Genomic DNA, 25,497 nt, shown 5'->3' with positions numbered 1-25,497 from the left:
GATTACTGACGGACTTAATACTCTGGCAGTGAACAGATTGCTGACATACTAAATACTCTGGCAGTGGATCAGATTACAGACGGACTGAATACTCTGGCAGTGGATCAGATTACTGACGGATTGAATACTCTGGCAGTGGATCAGATTACTGACGGACTGAATACTCTGGCAGTGGATCAGATTGCTGACGGATTGAATACTCTGGCAGTGGATCAGATTACTGACAGACTGAATACTCTGGCAGTGGATCAGATTACTGACGGACTGAATACTCTGGCAGTGGATCAGATTGCTGACGGATTGAATACTCTGGCAGTGGATCAGATTACTGACAGACTGAATACTCTGGCAGTGGATCAGATTACTGACGGACTGAATACTCTGGCAGTGAACAGATTACTGACGGACTGAATACTCTGGCAGTGGATCAGATTACTGACGGACTGAATACTCTGGCAGTGGATCAGATTACTGGCGGACTGAATACTCTGGCAGTGGATCAGATTACTGGCGGACTGAATACTCTGGCAGTGGATCAGATTACTGACGGACTGAATACTCTGGCAGTGAACAGATTACTGGCGGCCGTCACTTACAGTGTGCACATGTTGCAGCTTCTTGGAGATATGCTCTACGCCAGCTTTAATGGACACAGTGATATGGTTGAGGTATTCCAGGTGCTCCATCACCTTATCACGCCGGTTCTGCTCACCCTTCAAGTGAGCTTGTAGCTCCGTTAACAATTTCTGCTGACTATGTTAAAAATCGCAAGGAAAGCAGAAACATTTAATTTAAAGCAATAATGAACAAATGGAGAGATCAGTATGAATGCCAGCGCCACATCCAATACTAATGCGAACACACGGATGAGCTACACCCTGTCACAGAAACAGGACCGGGCACATCACACTTTGCGTTAGCATAGAAAGTAGGAAAGAGAAAGAAAAAAGCATAAAGAAAAAAAAATGAAAAGAAAGAAAAAGAATGAGAAAAAAGATAAGGGAGAAAGGAGGGAGAGATAAAGGAAAGAGAAAAAAGGGAGGAACGAGAAGGGAACAAAGAAAGAAAGATACAAAAAAAAATAAACAGGAAGAGGTAAAGAAAGAGCAAAAGAGAAAGAAAGAGAGAAGCAGTGACACTTACAAAGGAGGCCATTTGGCCCATTATATCTGTACCCATCATATCTGCACCCATCATATCTGCACCCGTCATATCTTCACCCATCATATCTGTACCAGCTCTTTGCTACAGCAGTGCAAAATAAACCACTGCCCCGCTCTCTCCCCATAGCCCTGTATCAATCCCAAACTAATCCCACTGCCCCGCTCTCTCCCCATAGCCCCATATCAATCCCCAAACTAATCCCATTGCCCCGCTCTCTCCCCATAGCCCTGTATCAATCCCAGACTAATCCCACTGCCCCGCTCTCTCCCCATAGCCCTGTATCAATCCCAAACTAATCCCACTGCCCCGCTCTCTCCCCATAGCCCTGTATCAATCCCAAACTAATCCCATTGCCCCGCTCTCTCCCCATAACCCTGTATCTTCCTCTATTTCAAATGTTCATCCCCTTTCCCTTTATGGATTTAATGTACTTTCTATAATGGCATGCCCAAAACTGTGCACAGTTTTATAACCGTGCCCTTTACAAATTCATCATCATACTCTCTGCCCCTATTTATAAAACATAAAATGCTACTGCACTTTTTTATGGCTTCACGTACTTACACTCCCATTTTCAAATATTTATTTGAACTGCTAGGTGTCTCTATTTATCTACACACTTCAGCATCTCAGGGGTGTGAGCACTAGTTACGAAGCCAAACCGACACTTGAAGCAAGCAATGCCTTGTAATACATCAGAACAGTTCCTCAATCTACTCAAAATACCTCCTCTAAAGCAGCACCGTCTTCTCAAACTCTGAATGTGTCTGGATTGAAAAGACTAAACCGATCTGGCCCAGCTTGATTCATGTTGTCAACCTGCTTCATATAGCAGAAGGATTGAATGTGAATCACACATCTATGGGCGTTATCTAGCAATCTGTTGTGCATCAGTGATGTAGACCGTACGCAACAAGGAACAAAGTCTGTTGGGGGTACCTCAGTGACAAGACATAGGGGGTTGAAATTGAGCCCCACCCCAAACGGGGAACACTCAAAGTTTTTAAAAGTTTTTTGGGGCAGAGATCTGACAGAAATTCAGGTCTTAGAAATGTTTTTCCCAGCGGGGCGGTGTTCCAGGTGGGAGCGGGGCGGTGTTCCGGGTGGGAGTGGGGCGGTGGGCGCGGGGCGGTGGGAGCGGGGCGATGGGAGCAGGGCGGTGTTCCGGGTGGGAGCGGGGCGGTGGGAGCGGTGTTGTGGGAGCGGTGTTCCGGGTGGGAGCGGTGTTCCGGGTGGGAGCAGTGTTCCGGGTGGGAGCGGGGAGCGGGGCGGTGTTCCGGGTGGGAGCGGTGTTGTGGGAGCGGTGTTGTGGGAGCGGTGTTCCGGGTGGGAGCGGTGTTCCGGGTGGGAGCGGTGTTGTGGGAGCGGTGTTCCGGGTGGGAGCAGTGTTCCGGGTGGGAGCGGTGTTCCGGGTGGGAGCGGGGAGCGGGGCGGTGTTCCGGGTGGGAGCGGTGTTGTGGGAGCGGTGTTGTGGGAGCGGTGTTCCGGGTGGGAGCGGTGTTCCGGGTGGGAGCGGTGTTGTGGGAGCGGTGTTCCGGGTGGGAGCAGTGTTCCGGGTGGGAGCGGGGCGGAGTGGCCTTCGATCGGGTCGGTCGTCCCTCTCAGTTATCAGCCACCACGCTGACGTGTCATTAACGTCCTTCCCCTTCAGTTAAAGGGGAGGACCACTGTGACTCTGCACTGGGTTTAGTTGGGCCCACTGGGCCACCTGGGAGGGGTTCAGCCGGGCCAGCGGACTGCAACCCACGACCGGGTGCCGGACTGCCTGTGATCGGTCCGGCCGAACCCGTGGCCACCAGTGTCGGGTCGACCTGGCAGTCGGCCGACAAATAAAATAAAATGGTGTCCACGGCAGTGCGCCCTCCCCTTTAAGGGCGGACACGACACCTAGGCACACAGCTTCCCGCCGAGGAAAGCTGTCAGGGGCACCGAGTGGCGGCTATCTGCTCACAAAGACCATTTCATACGCGGGACGGAAAGGGGGTCACCGGCGGATGGTGAGGGGTCAGCGCGTGCCCGATGGGTGGGAGCACGGGTGACCCGGTAGTGATTACCGCTGCAAAACCCAGGTAGGGCAATTTAAAAAATGGTCCTTACTCCGCACCAACTAGGCTGAGAGTCATTACCGACCCTTGGCCGCCACTTGCACATGGTCATGGCTCTTAAAGGGGCAGTTTGGGCCCCAGGGTGTTGCTAACAGGGCTGTAATCTACACACGTGGACAGGCAGGGGATACAGATACATTCTTCGTACCTGGAGAGTTTACTTTCCCCAGAATATTTCTGATGGTCATACTCTGCCTGCAGTCCCTCTTTCTCCTTCCTCAGCCGCACCATCTGTTTCTCATTCACCAGTTCCAGCTCCTTCAAATGCTTCAGGGTCTCTCCCTGCATCACAAAGCGTTTCACTACATCCTGCAACCGAGAGCAAGGCACATGATGAAGCCAGACAACCTCAAAATCCTGCACATTTCGAAGTGCATCGCAAACACCACTCAAGCACTCCGCATCACATTCTACTGCAACATCAAACTACAACAATCCCCTGCTTATGGTTTGCAGTTTCTTTATTCTATGATTCCATGGTTCAGACTACTGCAGTAAGGGAGTCCGAGTTTCCGATGTCTCAGAGAATGTTTTCACTTGCCCACATAGCTACATAAATCTGTCGTATCCGGTTACTGCACAAGATAAAAGTTCACGGGGTTGGGGATAATATATTAGTATGTATAGAAGATGGGTAACGATCAGAGAACAGAGATCGGGATAAATGGTTCATTCTCGGGTTGGCAACCAGTAACTAGTGGAGTGCCGCAGGGATCAGTGCTGGGGCCCCAACTATTTACAATCTATATTAACGACTTGGAAGAAGGGACTGAGTGTAACGTAGCCAAGTTTGCTGACAATACAAAGATGGGAGGAAAAGCAATGTGTGAGGAGGATACAAAAAACCTGCAAAAGGACATCGACAGGCTAAGTGAGTGGGCAAAAATTTGGCAGATGGAGTATAATGTTGGAAAGTGTGAGGTTATGCACTTTGGCAGAAAAAATCAAAGAGAAAGTTATTATTGAAATGGAGAAAGATTGCAAAGTGCTGCAGTACAGCGGGACCTGGGGGTACTTGTGCATGAAACACAAAAGGATAGTATGCAGGTACAGCAAGTGATCAGGAAGGCCAATGGTATCTTGGCCTTTATTGCGAAGGAGATGGAGTATAAAAGCAGGGAAGTCTTGCTACAGTTATACAGGGTATTGGTGAGGCCACACCTGGAATACTGCGTGCAGTTTTGGTTTCCATATTTACGAAAGGATATACTTGCTTTGGAGGCAGTTCAGAGAAGGTTCACTCGGTTGATTCCAGGGATGAGGGGGTTGACTAATGAGGAAAGGTTGAGGAGATTGGGCCTCTATTCATTGGAATTCAGAAGAATGAGAGGTGATCTTATTGAAACGTATAAGATTATGAGGGAGCTTGACAAGGTGGATGCAGAGAGGATGTTTCCATGATGGGGGAGACTAGAACTAGGGGGCATGGTCTTAGAATAAGGGGCCGCCCATTTAAAACTGAGATGAGGAGGAATTTCTTCTCACAGAGGTTGTAAATCTGTGGAATTCGCTGCCCCAGAGAGCTGTGGAAGCTGGGACACTGAATAAATTTAAGACAGAAATAGACAGTTTCTTAACCAAGAAGGGAATAAGGGGTTATGGGGAGCGGGCGGGGAAGTGGAACTGAGTCAATGATCAGATCAGCCATGATCGTATTAAATGGCGGAGCAGGCTCGAGGGGCCGTATGGCCTACTCCTGCTCCTATTTCTTATGTGTCCAGGGATTGAACACAGAACGATCCTTATTTTATCTCAACTACCGAGCACAGGAGGCCCCACACACTGAGCACACACCAGGCCCCACACACCAGGCCCCACACACCAGGCCCCCACACACCAGGCCCCCACACACTGAGCACACACCAGGCCCCCACACACTGAGCACACACCAGGCCCCACACACCAGGCCCCCACACACTGAGCACACACCAGGCCCCACACACCAGGCCCCCACACACTGAGCACACACCAGGCCCCCACACACCAGGCCCCCACACACTGAGCACACACCAGGCCCCACACACCAGGCCCCCACACACTGAACACACACCAGGCCCCACACACCAGGCCCCCACACACTGAGCACACACCAGGCCCCCACACACCAGGCCCCCACACACTGAGCACACACCAGGCCCCACACACCAGGCCCCCACACACTGAGCACACACCAGGCCCCACACACCAGGCCCCCAGACACTGAGCACACACCAGGCCCCCACACACCAGGCCCCCACACACTGAGCACACACCAGGCCCCACACACCAGGCCCCCACACACTGAGCACACACCAGGCCCCACACACCAGGCCCCCACACACTGAGCACACACCAGGCCCCACACACCAGGCCCCCACACACCAGGCCCCACACACCAGGCCCCCACACACCAGGCCCCCACACACCAGGCCCCCACACACTGAGCACACACCAGGCCCCCACACACTGAGCACACACCAGGCCCCACACACCAGGCCCCCACACACCAGGCCCCCACACACTGAGCACACACCAGGCCCCACACACCAGGCCCCCACACACTGAGCACACACCAGGCCCCCACACACCAGGCCCCCACACACTGAGCACACACCAGGCCCCACACACCAGGCCCCCACACACTGAGCACACACCAGGCCCCACACACCAGGCCCCACACACACCAGGCCCCCACACACCAGGCCCCACACACCAGGCCCCCACACACCAGGCCCCCTCACACCGAGCCCCACACACCGAGCCCCACACACCAGGCCCCACACACCAGGCCTCCACACACCGAACCCCACACACCAGGCCTCCACACACCAGGCCCCACACACTGAGCCCCACACACCAGGCCCCACACACCGAACCCCACACACCAGGCCCCCACACACCAGGCCCCACACACCAGGCCTCCACACACCAGGCCCCACACACCAGGCCCCACACACCAAGCCCCACACACCGAACCCCACACACCAGGCCCCCACACACCAGGCCCCACACACCAGGCCTCCACACACCAGGCCCCACACACCAGGCCCCACACACCAAGCCTCCACACACCAGGCCTCCACACACCAGGCCCCACACACTGAGCCCCACACACTGAGCCCCACACACCGAACCCCACACACCAGGCTCCCACACACCAGGCCTCCACACACCAGGCCCCACACACCAGGCCCCACACACCAGGCCCCACACACCAGGCCTCCACACACCAGGCCTCCACACACCAGGCCTCCACACACCAGGCCTCCACACACTGAGCCTCACACACCAGGCCCCACACACCGGGCCTCACACACCGGGCCCCACACACCGGGCCCCACACACCAGGCCCTACACACCAGGCCCTACACACCAGGCCCCCACCCACCGGGCCCCACACACTGGGCCCCCACACACAGACCCCACACACCAAGCCCCACACACCAGGCCCCACACACCGGGCCCCACACACCAGGCCCCACACACCAGGCCTCCACACACCGAACCCCACACACCAGGCCTCCACACACCAGGCCCCACACACTGAGCCCCACACACCAGGCCCCACACACCGAACCCCACACACCAGGCCCCACACACCAGGCCCCACACACCAGGCCTCCACACACCAGGCCTCCATACACCAGGCCTCCACACACTGAGCCCCACACACCGGGCCTCACACACCGGGCCCCACACACCGGGCCCCACACACCAGGCCCTACACACCAGGCCCTACACACCAGGCCCCCACACACCAGGCCCCACACACTGGGCCCCCACACACCAGGCCCCACACACCAAGCCCCACACACCAGGCCCCACACACCAAGCCCCACACACAGACCCCACACACCAAGCCCCACACACCAGGCCCCACACACCGGGCCCCACACACCAGGCCCCACACACCAGGCCCCACACACCAGGCCCCACACACACCGAGCCCCACACACTGAGCACACACCGAGCCCCACACACCAGGCCCCACACACCAGGCCCCACACACAAGGCCCCACACACAAGGCCCCACACACCGAGCCCCACACACCAGGCCTCCAAAAACCAGGCCCCACACACCGGGCCCCACACACCGGGCCCCACACACCGAGCCCCACACACCAGGCCCCACACACCAGGCTCCACACACCAGGCTCCACACACCGAGCCCCACACACCAGGCCCCACACACCAGGCCCCACACACCAGGCTCCACACACCAGGCCCCACACACCAGGCCCCACACACCAGGCCCCACACCGAGCCCCACACACCAGGCCCCCACACAAGACCCCCACACACCAGGCCCCCACACACCAGGCCCCCACACACCAGGCCCCCACACACCAGGCCCCACACACCAGGCCCCACACACCAGGCCCCACACACCAGGCCCCCACACACAAGGCCCCACACACAAGGCCCCACACACAAGGCCCCCACACACCAAGCCCCACACACCAAGCCCCACACACCAGGCCCCCACACACCGGGCCCCACACACCAGGCCTCCACAAACCGAGCCCCACACACCAGGCCCCACACACCAGGCCCCCACACACCAGGCCCCACACACCAGGCCCCACACACCAGGCCCCCACACACCAGGCCCCACACACACCAGGCCCCCCACACCAGGCCCCCCACACCAGGCCCCCACACACCAGGCCCCCACACACCAGGCCCCCACACACCAGGCCCCCACACACCAGGCCCCCACACACCAGGCCCCCACACAACAGGCCCCCACACAACAGGCCCCCACACACCAGGCCCCCACACACCAGGCCCCCACACACAAGGCCCCCACACACAAGGCCCCCACACACAAGGCCCCCACACACCGAGCTCCCACATACACCGGGCCCCTCACACACCGGGGCCCCTCACACACCGGGGCCCCTCACACACCGGGGCCCCTCACATACCGGGCCCACACACACCAGGACACCACACACCGGGCCCCACAAACACCGGGACACCACACACCGGGCCCTACAAACACCGGGTACACCACACACCAGGACACCACACACACCGGGCCCTACAAACACCGGGACACCGCACACTGGGACACCACACACACGGACACCACACACATGGACAGCACACACACGGACAGCACACACACCGGGACACCACACACACCGGGACACCACACACACCGGGACACCACACACACCGGGACACCACACACACCGGGACACCACACACATCGGGACACCACACACACCGGGACACCACACACACCGGGACACCACACACACCGGGACACCACACACATCGGGACACCACACACACGGACAGCACACACACCGGGACACCACACACCGGGCCCCATACACCGAGCACAGACTGAGCAGTGTCTGGACCTGAGCCAGAGCTCAGTAACCAGGCAATTTTTTGAGCCACGAGTCCTCGGGCCACACTTCCTGCCCTCACCTTTACGTCACTAACGCCGGTCACAGTTTTGATCCACAGGAAGGATTCCTCAAATGTGTTGATGGCCCTTTCCTCTGTCATAGTTTCCTGAGTTGCCGGTCGCTCAAAGTGCAGCTCATCGGAGTGAGCAGCGGCTCGCATTGCCTGTGGGAATCAGCACAAGAACAGCTCACCATCGCTCAGAGACATGTGGTAAGTTCTCCAATGGTACAAACTGGGGATGTTTCACAAGAGCAACAAAATACAACTTCTACATAGGGACTGGCCGGAACTATTTTCCCAGAGCCACAATTACTGTCAATACTCCCCAGGGTGAGATCTTTAAATTCTGGGATGCTGCAAACAGCACCTTGCCCATGTCATCCTCACTCCTCACTGAGTCAGCATCGAAGCCAAGCACACCTTTGGCCCCCAGCACCCCTGTGTTATGGACTGCACAAACCCACAAGGCATGGCTCCTGAGTAGTGAGGATGCCTTGACTGTGCAGGATTTGTTGATAGCATAGTTCAGCAGTGCTCTGGCTGAGCTGGGAATATGCACCAGTTCAACACTGAAAGCTTGGATTCAAACACTCATATTATAAATGTATCTATATATAAAGTAATCAAAGTCCCTTCTGCGTGATTCTTACCCGTCTCTCTGCACGTTCTGCTTGTGTTCTCTTCTCTTCAGCCAGCTTCTTGTACTCACTGAGAACCCTTTCCCGTTCCCGCCGTTCCTTGTGCATAACCTCCTCGTGCTGCCGGAGCTCTGCCTGGTCAGTGAAATCAACAAATCCCGATAACCGTTACAACACAAAAAGGTGGTACCGCAATACAGTGGCTGGAGTGGTTTGCCAGGGTCCCAGCGCAACACGCCAGGGTCCCAGCGCAACACGCCAGGGCCCCGGCCAACGCAACACGCCAGGGTCCCAGCGCAACACGCCAGGGTCCCAGCGCAACACGCCAGGGCCCCGGCCAACGCAACACGCCAGGGTCCCAGCGCAACACGCCAGGGTCCCAGCGCAACACGCCAGGGTCCCAGCACAACACGCCAGGGTCCCAGCGCAACACACCAGGGTCCCAGCGCAACACGCCAGGGTCCCAGCACAACACGCCAGGGTCCCAGCGCAACACGCCAGGGCCCCGGCCAACGCAACACGCCAGGGTCCCAGCGCAACACGCCAGGGTCCCGGCCAACGCAACACGCCAGGGCCCCGGCCAACGCAACACGCCAGGGTCCCAGCGCAACACGCCAGGGTCCCAGCGCAACACGCCAGGGCCCCGGCCAACGCAACACGCCAGGGTCCCAGCGCAACACGCCAGGGTCCCAGCGCAACACGCCAGGGTCCCAGCGCAACACGCCAGGGCCCCGGCCAACGCAACACGCCAGGGTCCCAGCGCAACACGCCAGGGTCCCAGCGCAACACGCCAGGGCCCCGGCCAACGCAACACGCCAGGGCCCCGGCCAACGCAACACGCCAGGGCCCCGGCCAACGCAACACGTCAGGGCCCCAATGCAACACGCCAGGGCCCCAACGCAACACGCCAGGGCCCCAACGCAACACGCCAGGGCCCCAACGCAACACGCCAGGGCCCCGGCCAACGCAACACGCCAGGGCCCCGGCCAACGCAACACGTCAGGGCCCCAATGCAACACGCCAGGGCCCCAACGCAACACGCCAGGGCCCCAACGCAACACGCCAGGGCCCCAACGCAACACGCCAGGGCCCCGGCCAACGTAACACGCCAGGGCCCCAACGCAACACGCCAGGGCCCCAACGCAACGCGCCAGGGCCCCAACGCAACACGCCAGGGCCCCGGCCAACGCAACACGCCAGGGCCCCGGCCAACGCAACACGCCAGGGCCCCAACGCAACATGCCAGGGCCCCAACGCAACACGCCAGGGCCCCAACGCAACACGCCAGGGCCCCAACACAACACGCCAGGGCCCCGGCCAACGTAACACGCCAGGGCCCCAACGCAACACGCCAGGGCCCCGGCCAACGCAACACGCCAGGGCCCCGGCCAACGCAACACGCCAGGGCCCCAACGCAACATGCCAGGGCCCCAATGCAACACGCCAGGGTCCCAACGCAACACGCCAGGGCCCCGGCCAGCGCAACACGCCAGGGTCCCAATATTGCTGCATGGAGCCCAGTAAATCAGAGTTTAACTTTTTGCTCCTGTTAAGTTTCTCACCAGTACTTACACAATTCCCAACAGCTCTCACCTCTGACTTTCAACGGCTCCATATTCGGGCCTTCATTACTGACACTCTTTGTATCACAATGTTCTCGGACTATAAACGGAACTGTCACAACCCCTCCATTTCTAAAGCTTCTGTGAAGCTCATATTCCCCTTTAATGCCAGGCACTTCTTTTCCCCTCAATTCTTTACTCTACTAAATGTGATACGATCAAGGCCTGATTGATATTCCCTTATCACCTCCAGACTCCACTATTGCACACTCTCCTTGCTGGCCTCCACTCTCCATAAGCTTCAGCACATCCAAAACTCTGCTTACTGTACCCCACCCTCCAGCACGGCATTTATCCAATATTCCTGTTCTCACTGATCTGCATTGCTCGCTGCTTCCCAACTACTCAATTTTAAAATTCTCATCCTTGTGTTTACAGCCCCCATGGCCTTGCCTCTCCCCATCTAGTGGGGGTTACAGAGCTCTACACCCAACCCCGCCCCCAAACTCTTCATTCCTTTCATTCTGGCATATTTTGAATCGCTGCCTCCCTTCCAGAGAATGATAGAAATTTACAACACAGAAGGAGGCCATTCGGCCCATCGTGTCCAACAAAGAGCTATCCGGCCTAATCCCACTTTCCCGCTCTTGGTCCGTAGCCCTGTAGGTTACACCATTACAAGTACATATCCAAGTACTTTTTAAATGTGATGAGGGTTTCTGCCTCTTCCACCCTTTCAGGCAGTGAGTTCCAAACCCCCAAAACCCTCTGGGTGAAGAAAAGTTCTCTTTAACTCCCCTCTAGTTCTAACAATTGCTTTAAATCTATGCCCCTGGTTATTGACCCCTGTACTAAGGGAAATAGGTCCTTCCTAAGCACTCTATCCAGGCCCCTCATCATTTTATACATCTCAATAAGGTCTCCCCTCAGCCTCCTCTGTTTCAAACAACCCCAACCTATCCAATCTTTCCTCAAAGCTAAAATTCTCCAGTCCAGGCTACATACCTCATAAATCTCCTCTGTACCCTCTCTAGTGCAATCACATCCTTCCTGTAAAGTGGTGACCAGAACTGCACACAGTACTCTAGCTGTGGTCTAATTAGTGTTTTATACAGTTCAAGCATAACCCCCTCTGCTCTCTACACTTCCTCTGTACCTCTACACTTCTCAGTATCCTACCATCTATTGTGTATTCCCTTGCCTTGTTATCCCTCCCCAAAATGTATTACCTCACACTTCTCCTGATTGAATTCCATTACCACTGTTCAGCCCACCTAGCCAGTCCATCGATATCTTCCTGCACTCTACAGATTTCTGCCTCACTATCACTACCACTTGTGGCCATATTTTTTGATTATGCCACAATGAAGCACTTTAAGACATTTTTAATCCATAAGAACATAAGAAATAGGAGCAGGAGTCGGCCATTCGAGCCTTCTCCACCACTTAATAAGACTATTGCTGATCTTCTACGTTAATTCCACCATCCCACACTATCCCCATATCTCTCGAGTTCCGTAATATCCAAAAATCTATCCATCTCATCTTAACGCAGAAATGGGAGAAGTGATACATTTGGTAGGAAGAACGAGGAAAGGCAATATAAACTAAAGGATACAATTCTAAAGGGGGTGCAGGGGTATAGGGGCACAAATCGTTGAAGGTGGCAGGGCAGTAAGAAAGTGGTTAAAAAAGCATATGGGATCATAAATAGAAGCATAGAGTACAAAAGCAAGGAAGTTATGATGAACTTTTATAAAACACTGGTTCGGTCTTGGAGAGGGTGCAGAAAATATTTATGAGAATGGTTCCAGGGATAGACTGGAGAAGCTGGGGTTGTTCTCCTTAGAGCAGAGAAGGTTGAGAAGTGATTTGATAGAGATGTTCAAAATCATAAGGGGTCCAGACAGAGTGGAAACTGTTCCATTGGCGAAAGGGTCGAGAACCAGAGGATACAGATTTAAGGTGATTTGTAGGAGAACCAAAGGCGACATGAGGAAAAACTCCTTCACGCTGCGAGTGTTTAGGATTTGGAATGCGCTGCCTGAGAGGGTGATGGAGGCAGACTCACTCATGGCTTTCATAAGAGATTTGGATAAGTACCTGAAGGAAAACAATTTTCAGGGCTAGAGGGAAAGGGTGAGCGAGTGGGACTGGCTGAGGTGCTCTTGCAGAGAGCTGGCATGGGCTCGAGGGGCTGAATGGCCTTCTGTGCTGTAACTGTTCGATGATTCTATCATATACTCAACGTCTAAGCATCCACAGCTCTCTGGGGGAGAGAATTCCAGAGGTTCATAACCCTTTCAGTGAAGAAATTTCTCATCTCACTCCTAAATATTCTGAGACTGTGACCCCTAGTTCAAGACTCCCCAGTCAGGGAAAACCGTCCCAGCATCTATCCAGTCAAGCCCTTTAAGAATTTTATGTTTCAATGAGATCACCTTCTAAACTCTCGGGAATACAGACCGTGATATCTGCGCTCCTCAAATGCTGCCCTCTTGAACATCGCTGATTATAACCGCTCCACCATCGGTGGCCGTGCCTTCAGCTGCCTGGGCCCTAAACTCCAGAATTCCCTCCCTAAACCTCTCCCCCTCTCAGACGCTCCTTAAAACCTCTCTGTTCTGCCGTAATTTCTTCTGCTCGGTGTCAAATATTTTTTGTCTTGTAACACTCCCGTGAAGCACCCTGGGACATTTTACTACATGAAAGGCACTATGTAAATATAAGTTGCTGTTGTAGTCTACTCAAACTCTCCTCATATCCCAAGAATTAGTCGAATGAACCTTCGTTGCACCCTCTAAGACAAGTACTGTATATCCTTCCTTAGGTAAGGAGATCAAAACTATACACAGGCCCTATATAATTTTTCTACACTAAAAGGTGCTATATAGAATGATAGAATGACACAGCACAGGAGCTCATTCAGCCTATGCCAGCTCTTTGGTACAGCAATTAATCCCACACCCTTGCTCTTTCCCCACAGCCTTATAATTTTTTTCACTTGAAAGTTACTATTGAATCTGCCTCTACCACCCTTTCCAGATCATAACCACTCATTGTGTAACAAAATCTTTCCTCACGTCGCCTCTGGTTCTTTTGCCAATCACCTTCAATCTGTGTCCTCTGGTTACCGACCTTTCAATCATTTCTCCTTATTTGATTTTGAACAAGTCTATTAAATCATCTCTTAAACTTTATTTGCTGTAAGGTGAACAACCACAGCTTCACGAGTCTCTCCACATAACTAAAGTCTTTCATCCCTGATACCATTCTAGCAAATCTCCTTTGCACTCTCTCCCAGGCCCTGATATCCTTCCTAAAGCGCGGTGCCCAGAATTGAACACAATATGCTAGCTGAGACATAACCCGTCTTTTATAAAGGAATACGCACTGACTTTCATTTATTCGCCTATATTTTTCCAAAATGCCGATTAATTTTGTCCCAGATGATTTTCTCTAAAAGTTTCCCTACCACTGACGTTAGTCTGACTGGCCTGTAGTTGTCGCATTCATCCCTCGCCCCTTTTAACCAAGAGTGTAACATTTTCAACCCTCCAGTCTTCTGGCACCACTGCCCATGATCTTATTGAATGGCGGAGAAGGCTCGAGGTGCCTAATGGTCTACTCGTGTTCCTATTTCTTATGTTCTTATGCAATTACAGCAAGTAATTAGGAAGGCAAATGGAATGTTGGCCTTTATTGCAAGGGGGATGGAGTATAAAAGTAGGGAAGTCCTGCTACAACTGTACAGGGTATTGGTGAGACCACACTTGTAGAGTACTGCGGACAGTTTTGGTCTCCTTATTTAAGGAGGGATATACTTGCATTGGAGGCTGTTCAGAGAAGGTTCACGAGGTTGATTCCTGAGATTAAAGGGTTGTCTTATGAGGAAAGGTTGGGCCTATACTCATTGGAGTTTAGAAGAATAAGAGGTAATCTTATTGAAACATACAAGATACTGAGGGGGCCTGACAGGGTAGATGCAGAGAGGATGTTTCCCCTCGTAGGGGAGACTATAACTAGGGGGCGTAGTTTCAGAATAAGGGGCCGCCCATTTAAAATGAGGAGGAATTTCTTCTCTCTGAGGATTGTAAATCTGTGGAATTCTCTACCCCAGAGAGCTGTGGAGGCTGGGTCATTGAATATATTTAAGGTAGAGATCGACAGATTTGTGAACGATAAGGGAATCAAGGGTTATGGGGAGCGGGCAGAGACGTGGAGTTGAGTCCATGATCAGATCAGCCATGATCTTATTGATGGTGGAGCAGGCTCGAGGGGTCGAATGGCCGACTCCTGCTCCTGTTCCTTTCTTATGTTCTTTGCCTGTCTTATTCCTTTTTGTAGATCTCCTCTGTACTTTCTATATTCAGCTTCTCTACTGTAATATGAACCTTACAATTGTTATAAGCCTCCTTTATTTGTCTCATTTAAATCTCTGTATCTTTATATATCTTTATTCATCCAGCTTTGGGGGCCCTTCCTTGCCCCCTCATGGGAATATATCGACTCTGTACCTGAACCATCTTCTCTTTGAAGGCCTCTCATTTTTCAATTACTGTTCTGCCTCCCAATTTTTGGTTTTGATCCACCTGGGCCAGATCCCTTTTCAACTCACTGAAGTTAGCTCTCCTCCAGTTGAGTACTTTGTGCATGTTTGTACCTTATCCTTTTCCATAGCTGTCCTAAAACTGATCCCCAAATGCACACCCACCGAGTGCTCCACTTACCCCCTTCATTCCCCAGAACTAGATCCAGCACGGGTTCCTTCCTCGTTGGGCTGGAAATACACTGATCAAGAAAGTTTTCTTGAACACATTCAGGAATTCCTCCCCGTCTTTGCCCGTTACACTGTTACTATCCCGGTCTATATTAGGATAATTGAAGTCCCCCACTATCACTGTCGCACTTGCATCTTTCGCTCCTCTTTCTCCTTCCCACTATTTGGTGGACTATAAAACAGGCCGATCCAGGCCGACTTGAACAACCTGCTACCAACCCGTCTCAGATCCAGAAGGCCATTTTGGACCGTCACCAAAGCCTTTCAGCAACCTCCCCTTAGTCTGGATGACCGAAGGCGAAGTGCTTGGAAGAACTGCGACATACGGAATGGATTCCTTATCGAGGAGCCCACAGTACAACCTGAAGGATCAAATCTTTCTTGCAAACAGTGGGCAACCATCGACCGCCTCAGAACTGGTCACGGTCGATGCTGCCACCTTCTCCATAGGTGGGAGATTAAAGCCTCCCCATCATGTGACTGTGGAGCTCCTAGTCAGACCCTGGAGCATTGAGCACTGCCCTCAGGACATTTGCAGGCAGCCTACAAGATAACCATGCTGTTAAGCTGGAAGCTTTGGCCTGGATATCTGACTTAGATATGGACATTTGATACGAAAGAAGAAGGGTGATCTATAGTATACACCCAGCAGCATAATAGCTCCTCTATTGTTGCTAAATTCTAAACAAAAAGCCTTTGTACTTGGCCCCTCTCCAGTGCTACAATAGTTTATTTGGTCAATACTGTCACCACCCTCCTTTTTTTCCTTCCCTATAGTTTCTGAATACCTTGTAGCCAGGTGTATTGTTCCCAATCCTCCCTTATTTGAATCCGGTCTCTGTAATTGCCACTCTATCACTGTGCCATGTGGCAACTGGTGCCTGCAGCTCACCAACCTTATTTACCACACTCCAAACCCATTTTGGACTGTCTTGTATTTGCCCTGTCTGATCCCTCCTATTTCTGGTCTATTTGTTACTCTCCCAGTCCTCTGTGCATCTTGTTTCTCTCCTCTAATATTTCATCCTAGTGTCCCTCTCCCTGCCAAATTAGTTTAAACTATCCCCCACAGCCCTAGTTATCCCTCCCACGAGGATATTGATCCCAGCCCAGTTGAAGTGCATTCCGTCCACCTTGAACAGGTCCCTCCTGCCCCAGGAATCTGAAGCCCTCCCTCCTGCCCCAGTCATGTGTTAATTTGTTTTATCCTAATATTCCTATACTCACGAGTGTGTGGCACTGGGAGTAATCCAGGGATTGCTATCTTTGAGGTCCTGCTTTTTAACTTCTTTCCTAGCTCTTGAAACTCTGACTGTAGGACCTCAATCCTTTTCCTTCCGATGTCATTGGTTCCCATATAGCCCGCAACATCTGGCTATTCCCGTCCCCCCATCACCCTGAAAACCTTCTGCGCACCCGCAGTGATGTCCTTTACCCTGACATCAGGGAGGCAACACACCATGCAGGACTCATGTTGGCAGTTGCAGAAACACCCATCTATCGCCCTGACTATCGAATCCCCTTTGTCCACTGCATTTCTATACTTTGTGTGCCCCCCCGCCATGCAGTCATTTGCTCCAGAGTGCCGTCACCCTCACTGGTATTCTGCACTGGAAGCTGGTTTGAGAGTGCTACACGCCCGGAGGATTTCTACACTGCCGATGGCCACCCACTTACTATTCTCCTGAAGTACAGTCCGACTGCGGCAACTACAGGGCAATCTCCCTGCTATCAGCCACTGGGAAAGTTGTCGCTAGAGTTCTCCTCAATCGTCTTCTCCCTGTGGCCGAGGAGCTCCTCCCGGAATCACAATGCGGATTTCTTCCCCTACGGGGCACAACGGACATGATCTTTGCAGCGCGACAGTTGCAGGAAAAACGCAGGGAGCAGCGCCAGCCCTTATACATGGCCTTTTTCAACCTTACAAAGGCCTTTGACACTGTCAACCGCGAGGGTCTATGGAGCATCCTCCTCCGTTTCGAATGCCCCCAAAAGTTTGTCAACATCCTTCGCCTGCTTCACGACGACATGCAGGCCGTGATCCTGACCAACGGATCCATCACAGACCCAATCCACATCCGGACCGGGGTCAAACAGGGCTGTGTCATCGCCCCAACCCTCTTCTAAATCTTCCTCACTGCCATGCTCCACCTACAGTCAACAAGCTCCCCGCTGGAGTGGAACTAAACTACAGAACCAGTGGGAAGCTGTTTAACCTTCGCCACCTCCAGGCCAGATCCAAGATCACCCCAACCTCTGTCGTTGAACTGCAGTATGTGGACGATGCCTGCGTCTGTGCACATTCAGAGGCTGAACTCCAGGATATAGTCAATGTATTCACTGAGGCATATGAAAGCATGGGCCTTATGCTAAACATCCGTAAGACAAAGGTCCTCCACCAGCCTGTCCTCACCTTACTGCCCCCAAGTCATCAAGATCCACAGCACGGCCCTCGACAACGTGGACCATTTCCCATATCTCGGGAGCACTTATCAATAAAGGCAGACATTGATGAGGAGATTCAACATCGCCTCCAGTGCGCCAGTTCAGCCTTCGGCCATCTGAGGAACAGTGTGTTCGAAGATCAGGCCCTCAAACCTACCACCAAGCTCATGGTCTACAGGGCTGTAGTAATACCCGCCCTCCTGTATGGCTCAGAGGCATGGACCATGTACAGTAGACACCTCAAGCTGCTGGAGATATATCACCAGCGATGTCTCCGCAATATCCTACAAATCTCCTGGGAGGACAGATGCACCAACGTCATCGTCCTCGTCCAGGCCAACATCCCCAGCGTTGAAGCACTGACCACACTCGATCAGCTCTGCTGGGCAGGCCACATAGTCCGCATGCCAGACATGAGACTCCCAAAGCAAGTGCTATATGCGGAGCGCCTTCACGGCAAACGAGCCCCAGGTGGACGGCGGAAACGCTACAAGGACACCCTCAAAGCCTCCCTGATAAAGTGCAACATCCCCACCGACACCTGGGAGCCCATGACCAAAGACCGCCCTTAGGAGGAGGTGCATCTGGGAGGGCGCTGAGCACCTCGAGTCTCATCACCGAGAACACGCAGAAACCAAGCGCAGGCAGCGGAAGGAGCCTGCGGCAAACCAGTCCCACCCTCCCCTTCCCTCAACCACTGTCTGTCCCACCTGTGACAGAGTCTGTGGCTCTCATATTGGACTGTTCAGCCACCAAAGGACTCACAAGCAAGTCTTCCTCGATTCTGAGGGACTGCCTATGATGATGATGATGATTCTCCTGAATTCTCTGTAGCGGGGTGACCACATCCTGGAATGTGCGCCCCAGGAATTTCTCCGTCTTCCATATGCCCTGCATTGACCTGAGCCGCTCCTCAAGCTCAGACACCCAGAGCTTGAGCAGCTAACTGCACACTTAGTTATCCACAGCACGAGGCATCCTGGCACAGCGATTGCAAGTTGCTGGTGTTGCATTTCTTCCAACCTCTCTCTCTCACACACCTGGTCAAGGCACAAGAAAGAAGTTGTTGTCCTTTCATGGCGTATTATCGTTAATGCCTCTCTATCTTACTGATACCCCCAAGGTCAATGCTCCTCTCGTTGTTGCTCTGAAGCTCCTACACTCTCCTCCAGTGCACAAAGCTAGGTTTGTCTGACAGGGGAGGTGGGGACTGAGCTGGGAACTGCAAATTGCTGACACTCCTGATCCAAAAGCCGAGCCTGGAGGCCGAAACAGATGAAAGAGTATTCTGGGTGTAAAATGAAGGAGATAGAAACATAGAAAATAGGTGCAGGAGTAGGCCATTCGGCCCTTCGAGCCTGCACCGCCATTCAATGAGTTCATGGCTGAACATGCAACTTTAGTACCCCATTCCTGCTTTCTCGCCATACCCCTTGATCCCCCTAGTAATAAGGACTCCATCTAACTCCTTTTTGAATATATTTAGTGAATTGGCCTCAACAACTTTCTGTGGTAGAGAATTCCACAGGTTCACCACTCTCTGGGTGAAGAAGTTTCTCCGCATCTCGGTCCTAAATGGCTTACCCCTTATCCTTAGACTGTGACCTCTGGTTCTGGACTTCCCCAACATTGGGAACATTCTTCCTGCATCTAACCTGTCTAAACCCGGCAGAATTTTAAACGTTTCTATGAGATCCCCTCTCATTCTTCTGAACTCCAGTGAATACAAGCCCAGTTGATCCAGTCTTTCTTGATATGTCAGTCCCGCCATCCCAGGAATCAGTCTGGTGAACCTTCGCTGCACTCCCTCAATAGCAAGAATGTCCTTCCTCAAGTTAGGAGACCAAAGCCACGTTGACCAACATCAAAATGATTGGGGGGGGGGGGTGTTAAAGAGAGGGTTCATGATCCCCCTGATCATCCCTTCCTACAGCCTCACTGTGTCTAGATCTAGGCCACTTGTTCTAATTCAAGCTTTTCAAACTGGTATCCTGAGCTCATCAAATTCCTGCGTTTGTTGTAGTCCTAGCCCACTGTTTCTGTAGCTCTAATCCAAAATAATAGGACGCTGTCTGCAATGGTCATTTCACTTTGAGCAGCGGAGTGTTTGGGGAAATTAGAACCCCTGACTGAAGAGAGGTCAATTTTTTTGCAAGGAGTCACAACCTGAACAGTTTCCCAAGAGCTCAAAGCTTGATTCTCCTGATCTCTTGGTTTTTCCTTCCTCCAACTGTCTGCATCTTTTCTCACTTTGTTCAACCTCATTGGTGCCTGTACTTTAGAACCGAGCCCTTCACCTGGTTTAAATGTGCCTCATTGCCTCAATGCTCGGATAAACTCCAGCCAAGAAAATCGTACTCCGATAATATATTGTTCACACACAAAAAACCCCACCCTGTGGAATACCTGCTGACCCAGTGTTAACACCAATGGCTTGCCTAGAACTAGATAAATATCAGGATGTGTGGGCACACTTCCTAACCAGCACCGCCACACCCTGGGGGAGCTCGGATGAGGCCCATTTAAACCAGTGCTACCCACAAGAATCCAACGCCAAGAGCCCCAGTAAGATGATGAATTAAATATGTTTTGTGTGTGTTTGGACTGGTACCTTGGCAGCATCGCGAGACAGCTGGGCATCGGTGTTCATGACCTGCAGCTCCTTCAGTTCCTGTTGTTGCTGCAGGCTCTCAGCTTCCAGTACATCAAGTTGTTTCTGAAAGGTCACACTCTCCTCCTGGAAGCAACAACAAGAGGGACTCAAAACAAATAGAACAAGGAAAAATATCCAGATGGAAAGCGTCAGGTAGGTAGGTAACACACTCGCCTCTGGGTCAGAAGATTGTAGGTTCAGGAACTTCAGTACATAAATCTAGGATGACACTCCAGTGCAGTATTGAGGGAGTGCTGCAGTGACAGAGGTGCCGGCTTTTGGATGAGATGTGAAACCAAGGTCCCGCCTGCTCTCTCAAGTGAAGGCAAAAGATCCCATGGCACTATTTGGAAGAAGAGCAGGGGCGTTATCCCCGGTGTCCTGGCCAGTATTTATCCCTCAATCAACATAACAAAAACATTATCTGTTCATTTATCATATTGCTGTGTGTGGGAGCTTGCTGTGCGCAAATTGGCTGCTGCGTTTCCCACATTACAACAGTGACTACACTCCAAAAGTACTTCATTGGCTGTAAAGCGCTTTGGGACGTCCTGAGGTCGTGAAAGGCGCTACATAAATGTACGTTTTCTTTTTTTTATAGAATAACACAAAAGACACACTGTGCTACATAGTAGAACAGGTTGAGCCATCAATCTCTCATTTAATATCTCCAAATGCTTCCAACAGCAGTCAAAGAGCTGCATAGATTTACAACTCATTCTTCTGCACACTAAAAGTAGCCTGTAGCTCTCATTTTATTTATTCTTTGCTTTCAGATTTTCTCCCCTCCTCTCCTGAAGGCACTGACCGACTCTTGCTGAAGCACTTTCACTTGCACCAGTCTCTCTGATACCCTTCCAACTAGACGGTGAGTGCCAGCGAGTCTAGACGGTAAGTGCCAGCGAGTCTAGACGGTGAGTATTAGTGAGTCTAGACGGTGAGTGTCAGCGAGTCTAGACGGTGTGTGCCAGCGAGTCTAGATGGTGAGTATTAGTGAGTCTAGACGGTGAGTGTCAGCGAGTCTAGACGGTGTGTGCCAGCGAGTCTAGATGGTGAGTATTAGTGAGTCTAGACGGTGAGTGTCAGCGAGTCTAGACGGTGTGTGCCAGCGAGTCTAGATGGTGAGTATTAGTGAGTCTAGACGGTGAGTGTCAGCGAGTCTAGACGGTGTGTGCCAGCGAGTCTAGACGGTGAGTGCCAGCGAGTCTAGATGGTGAGTATTAGTGAATCTAGACGGTGAGTGTCAGCGAGTCTAGACGGTGTGTGCCAGCGAGTCTAGACGGTGTGTGCCAGCGAGTCTAGATGGTGAGTGTCAGCGAGTCCAGACAGTGAGTGCCAGCGAGTCTAGATGGTGAGTGCCAGCGAGTCTAGACGGTGTCAGTGACTCTAGACGGTGAGCGTCAGCGAGTCTAGACGGTGAGTGCCAGCGAGTCTAGACGGTGTCAGTGACTCTAGACGGTGAGTGCCAGCGAGTCTAGACGGTGTCAGTGACTCTAGACGGTGAGTGCCAGCGAGTCTAGACGGTGTCAGTGACTCTAGACTGTGAGTGCCAGCGAGTCTAGACGGTGAGTGCCAGCGAGTCTAGACGGTGTCAGTGACTCTAGACGGTGAGTGCCAGCGAGTCTAGACGGTGTCAGTGACTCTAGACTGTGAGTGCCAGCGAGTCTAGACGGTGAGTGCCAGCGAGTCTAGACGGTGTCAGTGACTCTAGACGGTGAGTGCCAGCGAGTCTAGACGGTGTCAGTGACTCTAGACGGTGAGTGTCAGCGAGTCTAGATGTTGAGTGCCAACGAGTCTAGACGGTGTCAGTGACTCTAGACTGTGAGTGCCAGCGAGTCTAGACGGTGAGTGCCAGCGAGTCTAGACGGTGTCAGTGACTCTAGACGGTGAGTGCCAGCGAGTCTAGACGGTGTCAGTGACTCTAGACGGTGAGTGCCAGCGAGTCTAGACGGTGTCAGTGACTCTAGACGGTGAGTGCCAGCGAGTCTAGACGGTGTCAGCGAGTCTAGACGGTGAGTGCCAGCGAGTCTAGACGGTGTCAGTGACTCTAGACTGTGAGTGCCAGCGAGTCTAGACGGTGAGTGCCAGCGAGTCTAGACGGTGTCAGTGACTCTAGACGGTGAGTGCCAGCGAGTCTAGACGGTGTCAGTGACTCTAGACTGTGAGTGCCAGCGAGTCTAGACGGTGAGTGCCAGCGAGTCTAGACGGTGTCAGTGACTCTAGACGGTGAGTGCCAGCGAGTCTAGACGGTGTCAGTGACTCTAGACGGTGAGTGTCAGCGAGTCTAGATGTTGAGTGCCAACGAGTCTAGACGGTGTCAGTGACTCTAGACTGTGAGTGCCAGCGAGTCTAGACGGTGAGTGCCAGCGAGTCTAGACGGTGTCAGTGACTCTAGACGGTGAGTGCCAGCGAGTCTAGACGGTGTCAGTGACTCTAGACGGTGAGTGCCAGCGAGTCTAGACGGTGTCAGTGACTCTAGACGGTGAGTGTCAGGGAGTCTAGACAGTGTCAGTGACTCTAGACGGTGAGTGTCAGGGAGTCTAGATGGTGAGTGCCAGCGAGTCTAGACGGTGTCAGTGACTCTAGACGGTGTCAGCGAGTCTAGACGGTGAGTGTCAGCGAGTCTAGACGGTGAGTGCCAGCGAGTCTAGACGGTGTCAGTGACTCTAGACTGTGAGTGCCAGCGAGTCTAGACGGTGAGTGCCAGCGAGTCTAGACGGTGTCAGTGACTCTAGACGGTGAGTGCCAGCGAGTCTAGACGGTGTCAGTGACTCTAGACGGTGAGTGCCAGCGAGTCTAGACGGTGTCAGTGACTCTAGACGGTGAGTGTCAGGGAGTCTAGACAGTGTCAGTGACTCTAGACGGTGAGTGTCAGGGAGTCTAGATGGTGAGTGCCAGCGAGTCTAGACGGTGTCAGTGACTCTAGACGGTGTCAGGGAGTCTAGACGGTGAGTGTCAGTGAGTCTAGATGGTGAGTGTCAGCGAGTCTAGACGGTGAGTGCCAGCGAGTCTAGACGGTGAGTGCCAGCGAGTCTAGACGGTGTCAGTGAGTCTAGACGGTGAGTGCCAGCGAGTCTAGATGGTGTCAGTAACTCTAGATGGTGAGTGTCAGCGAGTCTAGACGGTGAGTGCCAGCGAGTCTAGACGGTGAGTGCCAGCGAGTCTAGACGGTGTCAGTGAGTCTAGACGGTGCCAGCGAGTCTAGATGGTGAGTGTCAGCGAGTCTAGACGGTGAGTGTAACATTCATCTGAACCATGGGAATAGGCTATGAGCCTCAAGCTAAATTGTTGCCCTTTTATGGTTTCACCTCATTAAGGCTCCAGAGGTAATGTAACAATATTTTAATAAACACATAGCTGGATTCTGCAACCTGTGCAGCAGCTTTGCTTGTTCCCCCTGATGTGGCCACCTTTACTGGGAGCAAAGGAAGCTCCACATGCAAAGGATGCTGTTAAAAGTGTCATAGGCTTCAAACGTTTCTCCAGTGAAATATTCACAATGTCTTTTAGTGCTGGGCTATTAAAATTAGTTTTTCATATTTCCCAAACAAATCAATATGTATTTTTGTAACAATTTTGGGGGCAATTTTCATTTAATTCGTGCATTCTTTTGTTTTTAAAGTGCCTGAAATACAGCATTTTCTGGTTGAAGTGGCACAAGATAAAAGCAGCAATGGCAGGAGATCAGCGGGCACCAGATCACATTAGCAGACCGTAGCAAACTGACTTGTTAACGAGGAATGAGGAATGCCTTGGCTTGCTTTCCATCAGCAATGAGCCAGACACAGGGCTTTGCCACCTGCAGCAAGGTCACTAGTAAACAAGCTGTAACTGCCTCCAACCAGTTCACTCCTCTAGCACGGCAGCATGAGTTAATGCGCTGCACATATATATCAAACAGGTGACTGTTGCTTCATTAACTAGCACAGCACAGTTGACCGATGTCACTGCACTGCTGCATTCCCAAAGTACAGGAGGTCGCTGATGGCAGCCAGATGTACAATCTGAACCCATCCTGAATGTCAGCAAGTGACTGCACCTGTGTTACAATGGTTTGAAGCCTTTGGAAGATATAGTGGCAAGGCTTTCAACTGTACATTGCAACCTTGCTGAGGTAAGGTGATGTAAAGTCATGCGAGGACTTGGCATGGACAGGTAGTAAAGTGCAAAGGACACAGCTTGTCCTGCATCTGTACCAGATAAAACAGTACTGAGTTTATGCACCTCTTGCCAGGCAAGGTTTAATCCTGCCACTTCACCACAGGGGAGGGAGGGGAGGCTCAGTTTTGTGCCTCTACTTGGATTTACCATCCTTTCATTATTTCATTCTTGCCTCGCTCCCCAGAAGACCTTTATAAAAGCTGAAAATGTTTAAAGATACCTTTTAAGCGGTTAAAGAGCTCCAATAATCCTGCTCCCATTTGCCACCACTTACAGTGGGTATATTCCTTTACATTTCAGCTGCAGCCCTTTAAGAGTGCCACGTTCAAGACATTTTCCAGCTCCGTCCTCCATCACTGTTCGTGTGCAGTTCTACTTAAATGAGATTCATGAACTGACATCCAATAAGATCAGCTCATCGGTTGGCATGCATTTTGGGTACCTATGCCAGAATCACTCAACGGGCCTATCGTCTGATGTCTATAACACTTCACCTCAACCACTCTCTGTAGCAGCGAGTTCCACATTCTAACCCCTCACTGGGTAAAGAAGTTTCTCCTGAATTCCCTATTGGATTTATTAGTGA

At 52.4% G+C, this 25,497-nt stretch overlaps 1 protein-coding gene across 1 annotated transcript in view; it reads right to left on the bottom strand.

Moving 5' to 3' along the window:
• The window catches only part of odad3 (outer dynein arm docking complex subunit 3), an 83,941-nt gene that overhangs the window by 35,282 nt on the left and 23,162 nt on the right, over positions 1-25,497 (bottom strand). The window contains exons 6-10 of the mRNA XM_070867092.1: positions 20,709-20,834; positions 9,323-9,445; positions 8,691-8,834; positions 3,418-3,578; positions 597-753 (exon numbers count right to left, since the gene is read on the bottom strand). Of these exons, the coding sequence (XP_070723193.1) occupies positions 597-753; positions 3,418-3,578; positions 8,691-8,834; positions 9,323-9,445; positions 20,709-20,834 (711 nt within the window). The remainder of the gene's footprint in view (positions 1-596; positions 754-3,417; positions 3,579-8,690; positions 8,835-9,322; positions 9,446-20,708; positions 20,835-25,497) is intronic.

This window comes from Pristiophorus japonicus, chromosome 24 (assembly GCF_044704955.1).
Source record: "Pristiophorus japonicus isolate sPriJap1 chromosome 24, sPriJap1.hap1, whole genome shotgun sequence".
NCBI classification, from domain to species: domain Eukaryota; kingdom Metazoa; phylum Chordata; class Chondrichthyes; family Pristiophoridae; genus Pristiophorus; species Pristiophorus japonicus.
The sequence above is the reverse complement of the archived record's forward strand: the minus strand, read 5'-3'. Positions and strand labels throughout refer to the sequence as shown.